This window comes from Lytechinus variegatus, chromosome 3, assembly GCF_018143015.1.
Source record: "Lytechinus variegatus isolate NC3 chromosome 3, Lvar_3.0, whole genome shotgun sequence".
Classification (NCBI taxonomy): Eukaryota; Metazoa; Echinodermata; class Echinoidea; order Temnopleuroida; family Toxopneustidae; genus Lytechinus; species Lytechinus variegatus.
Window position 1 is genome coordinate 42,500,415 of NC_054742.1, and position 14,080 is coordinate 42,514,494.

Here is a 14,080-nt window from a genome sequence, read left to right on the forward strand (position 1 = left end):
AAAAATTTTCTATACAGTCTAGCAGTTTACGTCCAGCTCTACGCGCGTGCAAATTTTTGCGGCAATCAACGGCAGAGATCTGAGGGTGGGGTCAAATTGACCCCCCAGCATATGTTGGTCTGAAATAGCCCAGTTATGATAGGGTTAAAGCTTTTTCATGAACTTAAGACATTATAGTAACTACCAAGGAGACTTTCATTTTGATTGGTTGCTGTCTCTTTATGGTAATACACTAATGGCAAAAGCAGCTGCAATTGTATGTTTTTTTTTAATAAATGGGCCTGAGGACAAAAAATAATACCAGCAAACCTGAATAAAAATTATGATCAAAATTCTTTTATTCCCACAAATGGAAGTAGACAATTTAAATATGATTGTTTATACACATTATTGTTGCCAAGTCCCTGCCTGGGCATACAATATCTGTAATTTACAATATCTATACATAGTCTCAATATAAATGCATGGACCAGGCAAAAGAGCAAAATATAATAAAAAATGATATTTTTTTGAAATTCTGACAAGAACAATAAAATACTCATAGAAACATGATCTTACATATATCAGTTAAGTTCAATAAAATATCAGAAAATCATAGATTAGTACATTTCTCAAGAAAAAAAAATTAAACAATTATTTGAGAGCTGATTAATCTAAAGATAAATCTGAATACTAGTAAATGATTCTTCTGCTTTAGTATCGTAGGTATGTCTGTTGGCAATATTTTTTAATCAACACCCTAACCACAGAGGTAAAACAGAACTATCTCAATGCTTTAACATCATCATCAAAAGTATTAGAAAAGGAAGTTATGTGATGCCATATTTGAAAATCCACATACTATTGTTTATATATTGTTCTTTGATATCATTAACAAGGCATCTTTTTTTGCATAATATTTGCCATTCATTCTAACTTCAATGGTTCCATGGAAACCTAAATTTCATTCGTTCCTGAGTGATATTGAATGACAGCTGTCACCAAATTTATAATAACCATAACTGCAATTTCCTTTTCATGAAAACCTAAGAAATTATTGGGAATTAATCAAGATCTTGATCTATGAAAACACTCATTATACAATAAGGAAACCACCTCAATTGAACAAAATGCAATCAACGGCTGGAATTGGGGCATCAAATTAAGCCAACAATGAAATTCTGAGAGTCAAACTTTCCAGAAGTTGCATGCAAGTGATATTTATCTGTCATTTACATAAACTTCTTCAAACAACTAATGAAGTAAGAGGTGTGTTTTGAAATTGCAAAAGTCTACTGTTCACTGACTTGAAATGAGAAAGAATTAGAGTGGATGAAAATTGCTTGAATGCCGACTTGCAGTGACCTTTTTTTGTGTTTGGGTATTGATTCACCATTGATGTTAATTATTCTTCTGATGGGAATGATGAATGGCTAGTACTAGACAAAAGTCGACTTATAGGCAACTACTAATTGTATAATATGACATATGGTTCGGTACATATACATGATTAGGACGAAACAGACCATCAAAACAAAGTAATGTATCAATCTGAGGGACTCGTGTTCTATTCCAAACCATGGCCTGTTCTCCTTCAGTAAGAAATTTACCCACATTGTGCAGCACTAAACACAGGTGAGGTGAATGGGTGCCCTTTAGGAAGAAATTTCTCAAATGCTTGAGCGACTGTAAGGTGGCTCGCCTGCTAACGGTAATTATGATACCAATTGTTTTTTTTCCCCTGTTTCAGATTTTGGAAATGGATGCCATTTCAGTCCTTGCCCCATTTACCATTTTTTTGCCTTGATGCACCCCTGCTCTCTTGTGAGGCATGGTCCTACAAGCGGGGGTGCTGCACCACCCTCTAAAAAATTTCCGGGCAAAATAGGTTGGTATGATTTTATTGTAGAAATTTGACAGAAACCATCTTCATTTGGGAGTGAAAACCCTTTTTTCCCCCAGAACCCTTTGTGAGGTTAGCAGCATGACAGGAAACAAAAAAGCAGAGGTAAAAGCAATTAGCTGTGGGCAAGAACCTCACTCAAAACAACTATCCCATTTTTCAAAAAAGTTTTGCTTTCTGTAGACAGAGCTGTTGTAGCATGTTGAATTGTTCATGTCAAGGTTGCCCTGACCTTCCAATGACAAGGCTAATAATGAATGGCTAGTTGCTCAGCTCCATTCTTTGTTTACACCCTTATCAACACATATGTCAGAGGCGAACCCAAACATGGAAATTTTTTAAAGGGGAAAAAAAATCAGAGAAGTAGATAAGTAAAATTGATTAAAATAGAATAAAAAAGTAAGTTCACTCTTTGCCCGCTTTGTTCACATAGCCATGAATACATCAAATCTCATAAATCTCATTGGGGAAGACTGTGTCAAGTACAAGCAAGTACAGTAGTAACTTAAAAAATGTTGCACATTTTGAAAGTAAAACAAATAAACATATCTTTCACTCTTACATGAACTAAGCAACAATAGAATACACTGGTATGTGATGATATTTAGCCCAACTGCAGCCTTGAAAGTGTTTGTGTAAGGCGCCCTTCAAATGTTATCCCCATTTTTATCATTTTGTGCGACTCAAAAAATTATTTAATTTAAATCAGTAAGATGGTGGAGTTGTTTTCATCTGTACTAAGTAATGCCTATTTTTTTTTAACACCATGGGCATCGAAAAGTTGGACTACAGATAGCCCATATTATTATCATCCTTATCTTTATTACTGCCATGATCATTATTACTATCATAATATAAGCAAAATAATTGAAGTCTTTTGCTGGATGTAGACTGAAAATCCTTTTTAATACTGGTATCCACTTCAGTGACCTATCACAGCATTTAGGCATTGTGACTGTCAGCATGACTGATGGCATCATGATCATAATTGTTCACAAAAATACAATCATTGATCCAATAGAGCAAATTGTTCAAAGGAGTAAAGAAAAACAATTACTGCATGGTAAGTCTGCCATCAGCATGATCGAGTCAGATATCAATGGATAAGGCATCATGATTCCTATGGATGGTATCAATAGCTCAAAGCTCTCTAAACAAATGTATGTCATTCCAAGGGCAAGAGTATTCATCTCATTTGACATCCTTGAGGAAGATAGATTTACCCAGTTCATAGGAACCGATCATGATTGCACAAGCTGGTGTAATCTTGAAGAGTCTAGGCAGGGTACCTGAAAACAGGATAGGGACCGAAGATGAACAGATGAACGTTAACTGTAGAACTAAAAAATATTGAATGAGGATTTTCAAAGACTGAGAAAGAAAAAATCAAATCAAGAGAATGAGCGTTCCAACTAAAAAGCATGTTCTTCAAAATGAATACATATGTGTCAATTCAACATTGCCAAAGCAAGATTTTTTTTAAAAATCTGCAAATAAACTATAGGAAGATTTGTGTACATGCATATATACCACATAGAAAATCAAAGATCAATCTGCAGGAGAGAGGTGGTTGGATAAATAAACAAATACAAAATCACATAACATTACAAAGGATGGTTATAGTAAGGATACACTATTCATTGTGATTACAGTAATAGTAATTAATTGAATACTTGTTAATTTCATTTTGATTCCTGGACATTATTTTCAAAATAGTTGTGAAATTTAACCGGTATTTCCTGAATCAAAATTACAGAATATGGAATAACTCCCATCAGGTCGGTCCCACCCCTTTTACATACTACGTTAATTATAGTTTATAGTCCCCCTCCCTCACTCCCCATCTCAAGGAAGGCTGAGTTAGGAAACCTCAAACCCCAAAAGAAAAGGAATTAACAATTTATATTCAGATTTGAAAAGGTAAGATGGTACTTTGATTATTCTAAATGTTTCTTTACAATAATAATTGTTTTTAATGTGTTTCCTTTATTTCTTCAACTGGATTGATCCTGTATTTACTTATGCAACAATTGGATAATATACTTCATCACTTCAAATAATAAATTGTCTTCTTTTAGAAATTTGATTTCATTATTTAAATTTAATGCAATTAATTTCAAGTGTACATAACCGACCATTGTAGAAAGTGTATTTTATCAAATCAGCCTTTTATATTTTATACAGTGTATTTTTATCATGTGTGACCAGCCAAATTTCAATGTAAATTAGACACATAAAAAGAATTTAACTGTTTGACTCACCTGCATATAAGCCATTCAGTCCCTTTTCAGCATATAACTTCCTCATGATGTCTAGTGTGTGACTCGATACTTGTTTAGACCCTAAAACAACAAATAAAAAGAATATATTTAGTCAAAACAGAAACAATTTGGTTTTTAAACATCAGGAGAGGAAAGCAGCTCATTTCTGCACAGGGAATTGAAGACGGCCAGCACCATCACAAGAATGTTGCAGGCCATAAACTATGAGACCCTTGAAGACAGATGGAATCAGAATTGACATGACTTATGTTTCAAAACATAAAAGGCACAGTTGCCATTAACCTAGAAGATCTCATTCATTTAATGAAAACAGATGAGAGACGATAACTTCGATAGCATCAGCTCATCAAGAGCTCCAACATAATATGTAGCATTCTTAGAACACCATGTATCTAGTTGCCTAAATAAAGGTATGCAATATTATACAGCCATGCTTTATCTCCAGCATGTGAAGCATCCAAGGAATTAATTCATCCTGGTATACTCATTATTCACCTCACCTGGGTAGAGTGCAGCACAATTATTGGGGATAAAATTTCTTGCTGAAGGAAAGCACGCCATAGCTGGGATTCAAACCCAACTCAGAATCACCAGATCACTGCCTCCCCCCCCAACCAAAAATTCATCTCATCAAAAATGGCCGAATACAGATATATAGTCTGCATAAATCACACAAATTAATGAAATGTCAACGGCATCTGCGGGTAATTCTTTAAAAATCTCATTGCAAGAAATGCTTCTAAAATTGAATAGTTTACAAAACACTGCCATCATCTTTATCATCTATGTACATCACCCCCAGCAGTATCATAATAGAATCATATATTTCAGCATTTAATAATTGATATTGCCTTGTTGTTGTAAATTACATGAAAGAATTACTTAACTTAAATCACAACAAATTTATCAGTTCAGATTATTTCCATTTTTGAAACAATAGTATATTTATCATGGTGCAATTAATTGATGTTAACTTACTTCTCATATCTCCAATATCCCCCATCTCTATTTGTCTGTGCGTCTTTAATACATCAAAAGGCTGTGTTAGGACTCCTGCAATCTAAAGTCAAATTCATAACAATGTAATATACAAGATTTCAAATACAAATCACCTTGCCCAAACTACATATCCTCAGTTATTTTTTGTTTTATTTCAGAATTTTAAACCTGATATAGACATTTCAAATGACTTCATCGGTAACTGGTGGTACTTTCTGGGACCCGTAACAAAAAGATTTGCGATTAATCAAGCGCTTGATTTTGAAGATAAATTGTACACTGTATCAAATGCAATCGATTATAAAATACTGCTCAACGATGAGTGCTAAGCTTTGAGCTACGGACCCCAGGGGTGCTTAATTAGTTTCTCAATCACCTTAATTCCCATAAGCTCCAAGTTCAAATCTGATCTTTGTCGACTAAAATTCTCATTATCAACAAATTGTTTCACCAGGAAAATTTGGGTACTTCATAATAGCCCCAAAAAGGTGCTAACCGTCATGGTATGCAGGAAAGATCTTTGCGCTTTCTGGGACAGTTTCACAGTTTACAAACGGCTTTGTGAAACTGTCCCAGAAAGCGCAAAGATCTTTCCTACATACCATGACGGTTAGCACCTTATCAGCCCTTTAAGGACCATCGAACTAAGATATACTTTTCTATATTAGAAAAATGAAGTGGTAAAACCAAGGTATGTATGAATACAATATAAGTACAGTCAACAACATTTGTCTCCAATACAACGGAAGTATAACAATATTAACATAGCTTATTCCATGAATTATCTATCATACTTAAATTGAACACAACACAAATCCAGTCAAGTTTATCTAGGTTGTATGGATATTGTTTTATGGCTTTATTTTCATTTTCCTCAGTATATAATCCTTTTTGGATAACTGAATAATTTTGAAAGTGATTATTAGAAGAATCAAATATGATTTTCAATTAAAATACTCACTGTGCCAGCAAATGCTCCTGAGAAAAATGCAATGGGAAATGTTGGGGTTGTAAGACCATATTCTTTACAAATTCGTCCCTTCAAAGGTTCATAGTTCAGCCATAATATAACTACAGATAAAGAGGAAATGAAGGAGGATTAGGACTATCTAAAAATGAATAGAATTTATAAAATTTGTTCATCAGCATGTGACTTCCAGACAATTTCATCATACATTCAACCTTCTTGTACATCCAACCCCCAATTTTAATCATTCTGACTTAACTTCAAATCCTCAAGCTATCATAGTTTCAAAGCACTGCCACCTTTCATGTGAACTAGAAATCAGAAACAAATCACTTAAGGAAAGTGCCAAGTATTAGAGTAATATGTATCTAATGTTATGGAATCAACCTTCAGTTTCATTCTTGAAAACAATACCAATGATCTCACTTAAGACAAGGCTTACACCCAACATCCTTCCCTTTTCTCCTTTCATTTTTTTTCACACAAATTATGCAGCTATCTAAAACTACCACTGACTACTTCATTGTTTGAATTACACACTGGCAACATCTGAACTTTACTAGAATTTTTTTAATTTGCTCAAGAAAATATCATTAAATTCATTGTAAAATTCCATTACATTCTTGATAATGATGAGAAAACTGTATTTCAAATCAGAGTTAATTGAATAAACCATTAAAAAAAATCTTTGCAAACCTGAGAAGGGCACATCCCTCCAGACCATAGGACTCCACCCCCTCCATAACGACATGATGCCCTCTTCTGTGACAGCTGTGCGGACACACCCTACCATCTCAGCGTAGGTCAAAGGTCGGGACTGCATCTTGGTGCGTATAAGCTCTAGCGGGGCAATTACAGTGCAGGCGAATACTGTAATAAGGAAAGAAAGGCAGTGATAGTCAATGCCATGTCTGCAATTGTTTGAGGTTATCTGTAGTATGAAGATAATGATATTCCACATACCTAGAGTCTTGCTGCATGATTCATTAAAAAATTGTGATAATGTAACAACACAATTTCCTAATGAAAAGCTTTAAGAATCTTTCCTAATGGCAGGAAGGTATTTCCAAAACTAATAGCAAAAGCATGCAATCATTTTTGTAAAACATGCGCAGGTCAGAATGCAAACACAACTGGGGAACGTCCTTAAATTGAACTGGGGATCAGAATACGAACCATAGGCCCGTATTCTAAAGTCAGGTTTAACTTAGACCTCGGCCTAACTCTGTGCTAAAATTATGGGGAGCCAAAAGTTCAAAAATTCTGTTTATATTCTATATTTCTTATGTTTACTATTTAGTTTTCTGATGCTTTCATAATGAAGAAAAATACTTCAATATACTTCAGTTATCATTCCCAGACAATTTGGGTGACATATGTAATAAATTGGATGTGCACTCTTAGGGATTCTTGCCCCAATTGGCTCTCCATGGTTAAACCACAACTTTAAACCAGGGTTTTAATTTAAACCCGAGTTCAGAATACAGACCATAGTGTTCAGACATGATGAGGCAATCACCTCAGTGAAGCTGACAAAAATGAAATATACTGTATGCTTCAAGTTTCAAATCATTGTCCAGAATTACGAGAACAAGCTAATGACATCATCAATTGCTTCATTATGACATCGTGATGTATTGAATGTCACAGATTTCTCTGCATAACTACTTTGCGCCAACCTACTAAAGAATTTTATCGGTCCTCTGGCTTTTGTTGAAGGTCTCTATTACATTTTTCTCAGTCCATTCCCCATTAACTTATAAAAAAATGTTTCCAACATTGTTGTTGAGCATTTTTGGGCCATGTTTGAATGAGCCTATACTGGGTGATAGACATATGGAAATGGCTTACATCTAGCACCGCCCCCTGCTACCATTGGTTTCCATAGCTCTCCCTTGACACCCTGCTTGTAGTCGAGACGATACTTCAGCTGATCATAGGAGGTATAGTACAGGATGGTTGCAGGTACTGCCATCACACTATGGAAAGAAAGGAGGAATGCAAAGTGCTTCATGTTCTACACGGATTGGATTCATTTCAAGGAAGTGAGAAACATTGTGGATGCTTGATCTAAATACAAATCAAAGTATTGACATGTATGTAATAAAGTGATATTTCAAAGATATAGGCCTATACTTCTTTGATATGAATATCACAGAAGTTTGTACAATGATACATGGTTGTTGCAATATCCCAGCATGGCCCTTAGCCTGGCTAACTCATTTATTTGTTTTGAACAGGAAGTCACAACACTAAAGCTGTCAAACCTAACACGTGCAACCTGCACGTGACGTGCCAGTTAGATAAAATCTACAAACAAGCAGTTCTACAGCCAATATTTACACCATATGTGATACCACTACATGCAGTCAAGAATAGGTGAGCTTACAGTGTGGGAGAGAGACCACTCCATAACTTGAAAACTCCTTCATTTCGTGCAATCTTCACAAAGGCATCCTGTAAAAGTGATAAACGTTAAGATCAGATTAATCAGTAAACTTTGGTTCGTAAACTTCTGCTCATTACATGTACACTATGTGATAACCTAAAGAACCAACGTTAAAACATATGTACACCAATTTATGTTGTGATATAGTTTGTGTTAGTTTTCTGAACAATGACATACCCATAAGTGTGAAATTAAGTTTGATTCTTAAACTGTAATATATATCATTCTAATAAAGAACACGATGTGAATTTAGAGGAGATTTAGGCCCCTCCCAATGCATATCCCACTCCTTGTAGCTTCAAAGGTACAAACTACATATACATGAAAATTTGAGGTTAATTCTAAATTGACATTTTTCACAATAATCTGTGAAATTTCATGAAGTTTTCTTTAAAGCTCCACACAAATCTGGAAACCCAATTTGTGTTGCCCTAATCCATAGTTCTTGGTGTCTTAATGCATTCCAATACTAAATTTGAGATGGTTGTGGAGACCATTGAAACACATCAATTTGAATTCTTATTGATTTATAGAAATGGACTTTGCAAACATACCAAGGTGCCATTAAACTTGCTAGGTGCCTTGTACCATGGAGCGGCTGTTCCTGGTTGAGAGCCATTGAGGCATCTACATACATGGTCCATAAGTCCATTACAGTAGAAAAAACACTGACCTACACATGTGTGACAGAAACAATCAAAATGCACTTATGTTGAAGATGAATGGTCTTACTATATGTTTTACGAGGTTGCATTAGTATTGAAATTTACACTCTAAGAATTAATCAACAATGGTATGCCAGGCTTCACGATCTGGCATGAGAGTTTGTTAATCATGTAACAAATTATTTGTATCCCTACATGTAACAAAATTCAAAGGTCTCCAAGGAGACCTTTGAATTGACTTTTCAAAAACTTAACCTTGGTTAAGATTTCTATCTATGTTATTTCCCTAATAGGATCTAAGTTAATTTACTCTTAATGACCTTTGACCTTCATCATGTGACCTGAAACTAAGGGTGGAGGTTCAGTAATACTTGATTATCTTCATGTCTAATTTTCATGAACTGGGTCCATATACTTCTTAAGTTAAAAAAAAACTTCAAAAACTCAACCTTGGTTAAGATTTCAATGTTGACCACGCTGCCGTTGGATAAGCGGCGCCTATAGTCTTGCTCTGCTATGCAGGCAAGACAAAAATGCAAGCTCCTACAACTTTAACTACAGGTCAGTGGTCAATTCATTACTTACCACTCTGCATGGGCTTAGCCTGTGCTTGTAGTCTGATCTTCACCACATCAAGTGGGGTCACTGTAATATAAAGACAGGTTATTTTTAATCAAACACACCAATAAAGATGAATATGACATATTACATCCCATGAACATCTCTTACATTAAATAAATTAACAACATACAGTTAAAGTATACCAACTACACAATGTTTTAACAACAAATTTCAGCAGAAAAATTAATCAATTCTCTGAGGAATGTGAGTATATACAAGTAAAAAGAGGCACATTATATTTCAACTCATTCTTTTCATTTGTTCTGTAATTATACAATTTTACAACTCTGCATCTAAAGCTTTTTGCCAAACCATTGAAACCAGAAAATATCACTTTGTCCCAACCCAAATAAAGTCAATATCTTACTTGTAATAGCAGTGATGAGGGCCCCACTGCCAGAGGCAACCATTTGGTGCCACGGTTTCAAAGCATTGGGATTTGATTGTGCGGTCTTTCCCTCTTCCTCCTTCCCATGTTGACCTGACATCATGCTAGCTATCTACCACATCACCGAAGCTGGTATACTAATGAAAACAAATTGGCATCCATGCACAAAGCTGATCCAAAGCTGCAGGAGACATAAATGGAAAACACGTCGAGATAAAAACAGAATTAACTTAAAATCCTTTTTTTTACAATCATTCTAAAAATGATCATTTTTGAAGAAATATAAACATAGGAAATGAAACAGAATTATATTTTGAGCCATTTAACGTACACTTTTTAGGGCTGGATTCATGATAGAAAACCAGGGTGTATAGTGAATCCACAACATATCAACCACCTCTTTCGAAACCGCTCACTGGTCCACCATTATGCTTGCCTCGCTTGATTTGTATCATCAAAAATAATTTTTGAAATAGTTTCCACAATAAAATAGATCTAAGTACAATTGAACAAAATAACGGTACAAATAAGCTAGCAGATGTGAAATACTACCGAGATTTCCGAAAGATCAGAGGCTGCTAGAAACCTGTTTTAGGCATCAAAATCGCATCAAAACGGCAATGAAAAGGAATAATTCCAAAAATCAGGAGACTGGCATGAATGTAAGCAAACAGTGTTCAAAGTTGGACATCAAGCAGCCGGTGAAGATATTCCCACGCCGAACTGGGCAGAGTTGGCGTGACTGCAAAAGCGCATGAAGAGTGCGCAATGCTTAAAGCCGAGAAGGCAGGTTTGCTTCCGAATTAGCTGATACACAGGACAGTATTTGACAGAATACCAGAGCAGTAGCAAATGTACAGAGGTGCAGGAATAAATACCCTCTTAATAAAAAATTAGGAGTTAAGAAAACCTAACATTGCCTTAAAAAGGCAAGAGAGGCAATTGAAGATGTGAGAATCTTCAATCCCTGATCCTGCTTCTCCTGCTATCAGTTCTACTACATCTACGTGTAGTGGTACCATTACGACTACTGCTGTAACAGGCAGTACTAATAATCTGGTACAGAAAAAGCATAATGTAAGCATGTTGCTGCATTGTCAGAGCGAGCTGTTAAAGCTACGTGGAAAGTTCCGAGCAGCACAGAAAGAGAGGCAGAGAAGAATATGAACACTATCATGAAACTGACGAAGAAGAAAAGGGCACTTCAAAATCATATCGCCAATCAAACACGGGAGCAAAATTCAAGGAAGTTGAAAGAAGAGCTGAAAGCAAAATATGCTGTGATAGCTCCACTGAACACCCAAATTAGAGATTTGGAGGAAGAGTTGAATGTAGATGTTGACTTTGAGAAGCCAACATTAAAAATAAAGCGAATGTATACCAGTACTCAGCACATAAGAGAGGTTTACATGGACCCATTAATGGGGCATGGGGTGAGTACAAATCAGGAACGCTCCTTCAATTCCTCTCATTCCTGCAGTAAAAAAACATAACCTCTGTTCCTCTTGCACCATTCAAGGTGAACAGATTGAACATAGTGTTCATAACGGTGCTGGTATTTTCTATCTCTCTGACCATCTCAAAGAATGTTTGGAGGAGCACAGGGAGGACAACCTACTTTTCAAAGCAGTGCATGTAGATCTTGGTGTGAGTCAATACCTTGCAGCATTTCGAGCACTGGGGTTGGTTGACAAGTTAGAAGCGGTTCCATTTTGGCAAGTCCTTAACAACCAAGGTCATGTAGCTACCATGAACCGACACGAGGCAAGTCTGCTTTGTGTGATGCGAGTGAGTTCATATGTGGTGAAGATGTTCTGTTTGAAGGCAGACATAACCCTTCAGATCCCATATTCATTGCACTGGTCACCCGGCTCACCCGTAATACTGACTTTGATCTAAATAACCGAGCAGGTATTGGAAATGCTCTTTGTTACCTTTTGCCAGGTAACTAAGAAAATGCTTTAAGATCACCTGTCGTCAGGAAAGCATGCAGAAATGGAAGAGGAGGAAGTCAGAGAGACCAGAAGCGTGCCAAAAACCAATGTAGGAGTGGAGCACGATTTTGGAATGTTGGATCAACCGATTAACATGAAGCTGGCTGCTGGTATGATGGCAATAGAAAGCATCATTATGTGCGTAAGGAACAAGACAAGTGAATGGCGTAAGGGACATTCTGTGACAGATCATGACAAAGTGATGGAGTATGCTCGGAAGAGTGTAAAAAATCAGAGATTAATATGCCAAGCGCGTGAAGCAGCTGTTGGAGGTCAGAGCAACGAAAACAAAAGGTCAACAGACTCGAACATATATGATGATGGACATCGACTGCCCGAGGACAAGCACGACAAACATGTTAGTAATGATTAGTTTTCAAAAAGAAACAATTTTTTATACTATTAGTATATTCATTTATATGGATGTGTTCTTTCAAGTTTACAAAGTGACGAGGAACTCTTGAAATATGTTTATTATATACATATGCTATACTTTTACATCAGTATTTATATTTTCAGTTCAGAGTAACATACGTTTTTAAAATTAAAAAGATAAAGGAGACAATTTTCGAAGTATGTTTAGAATAAGAATCATGTTATGTTCATCACTTTGATGGAAAATGCTTGATTGTAATATTAAAAAATGATTATACTTGTGCACTTCTGGTATTGAAATGTGGAAATAAAATATAATCAAATAAAACTTTATACAAAAGAAATGAAATTGTCCTGCAATGAGGACATCGTTGGTATTTTTCAGCTTTCTTCGCTTGGCAGACAGTTGTATTTTGATAATATTGATTATATGTATTTTTAACATCCACATTCATATTCTAATTCATCTCAGGTCACGACGGTGGCAATTGGAACACAGACTGATGTCAGGTCACGACGTATATTTTTTAACATCTACATGTACATTCATATCATAATTCATCTCAGGTGACGACGGTGGCAACTGGAACGTAGACTGATGTGTCAACGATGTACATGTACGTGGAAAAGACGGTAGACACTGGAATGCAGACTGACGTGATCTGAATGGCCATTGACGAGACAGGGACACAGACTGACGTGACCATGAAGGACATTGACAAAACAGGGATGCAGACGGACATGAAAATGGACGAGTTAGCACAGATCTTCAGATGTTCCTCTAATATTCAATGACAAAGCATTATGTATAATTGTAATATCTGATCATGTTTATATTTTTTTATTTTAATGGAGGTTTTTTACTAACATCATTTCGTATAATTTAATTTTAATTCTGTTTGATCTTGAATTTCATTATGTAAATTGACGGCTATCTTCCTTTTCCTTCCCCTTCATCGGGCAAAGTGACCTTGAAAGGTTGCAACTAAAAATGAATTAGAGAAAACAATAAAATCATCTAGTGATGAAAATAAAAAGCTGAAGCTGGAGCTCGATGATGTAAGCATTAAGTGTACATGTAAATCCGAACTGGGCAGAGTCAGCGTGACTGCAAAGGCGATCAAGCATTTTAGAGAGAGTGCGCAATGCTTAAAGCCGAAAAGGCTGGTTTGCTTTCGAATTAGCTGAGGCACAGGACAGTATTTGACAGAATACCAGAGAAACAGCAAATGCTCGGAGGTGCAGGAATACCCTCTTAAAAAGTCACGAGTTAAGAAAAGCTAACATTGCCTTAAAAAGGCAAAAGAGGCAATTGAAGATGAGAGAATCTTCAATCCCTGATCCAGCTTCTTCTGCTCTACTACATCTACATGTAGTGGTACCACTACGACTACTGCTGTAACAGGTAGTACTAATAATCTGGTACAGAAAAAGCATACTGAATGCATGTTGCTCCAC

General features: G+C 35.9%; 1 protein-coding gene across 1 annotated transcript in view; it reads right to left on the bottom strand.

Moving 5' to 3' along the window:
* Positions 1 to 320: 320 nt before the first annotated feature.
* The window catches only part of LOC121411072 (solute carrier family 25 member 40-like), a 29,650-nt gene continuing 15,890 nt past the window's right edge, over positions 321 to 14,080 (bottom strand). The window contains exons 2-11 of the mRNA XM_041603564.1: positions 10,233 to 10,434; positions 9,830 to 9,889; positions 9,134 to 9,252; positions 8,520 to 8,587; positions 7,982 to 8,109; positions 6,827 to 7,000; positions 6,125 to 6,234; positions 5,143 to 5,224; positions 4,144 to 4,224; positions 321 to 3,171 (exon numbers count right to left, since the gene is read on the bottom strand). Of these exons, the coding sequence (XP_041459498.1) occupies positions 3,074 to 3,171; positions 4,144 to 4,224; positions 5,143 to 5,224; positions 6,125 to 6,234; positions 6,827 to 7,000; positions 7,982 to 8,109; positions 8,520 to 8,587; positions 9,134 to 9,252; positions 9,830 to 9,889; positions 10,233 to 10,356 (1,044 nt within the window). The 5' untranslated portion in view covers positions 10,357 to 10,434 and the 3' untranslated portion in view covers positions 321 to 3,073. The remainder of the gene's footprint in view (positions 3,172 to 4,143; positions 4,225 to 5,142; positions 5,225 to 6,124; positions 6,235 to 6,826; positions 7,001 to 7,981; positions 8,110 to 8,519; positions 8,588 to 9,133; positions 9,253 to 9,829; positions 9,890 to 10,232; positions 10,435 to 14,080) is intronic.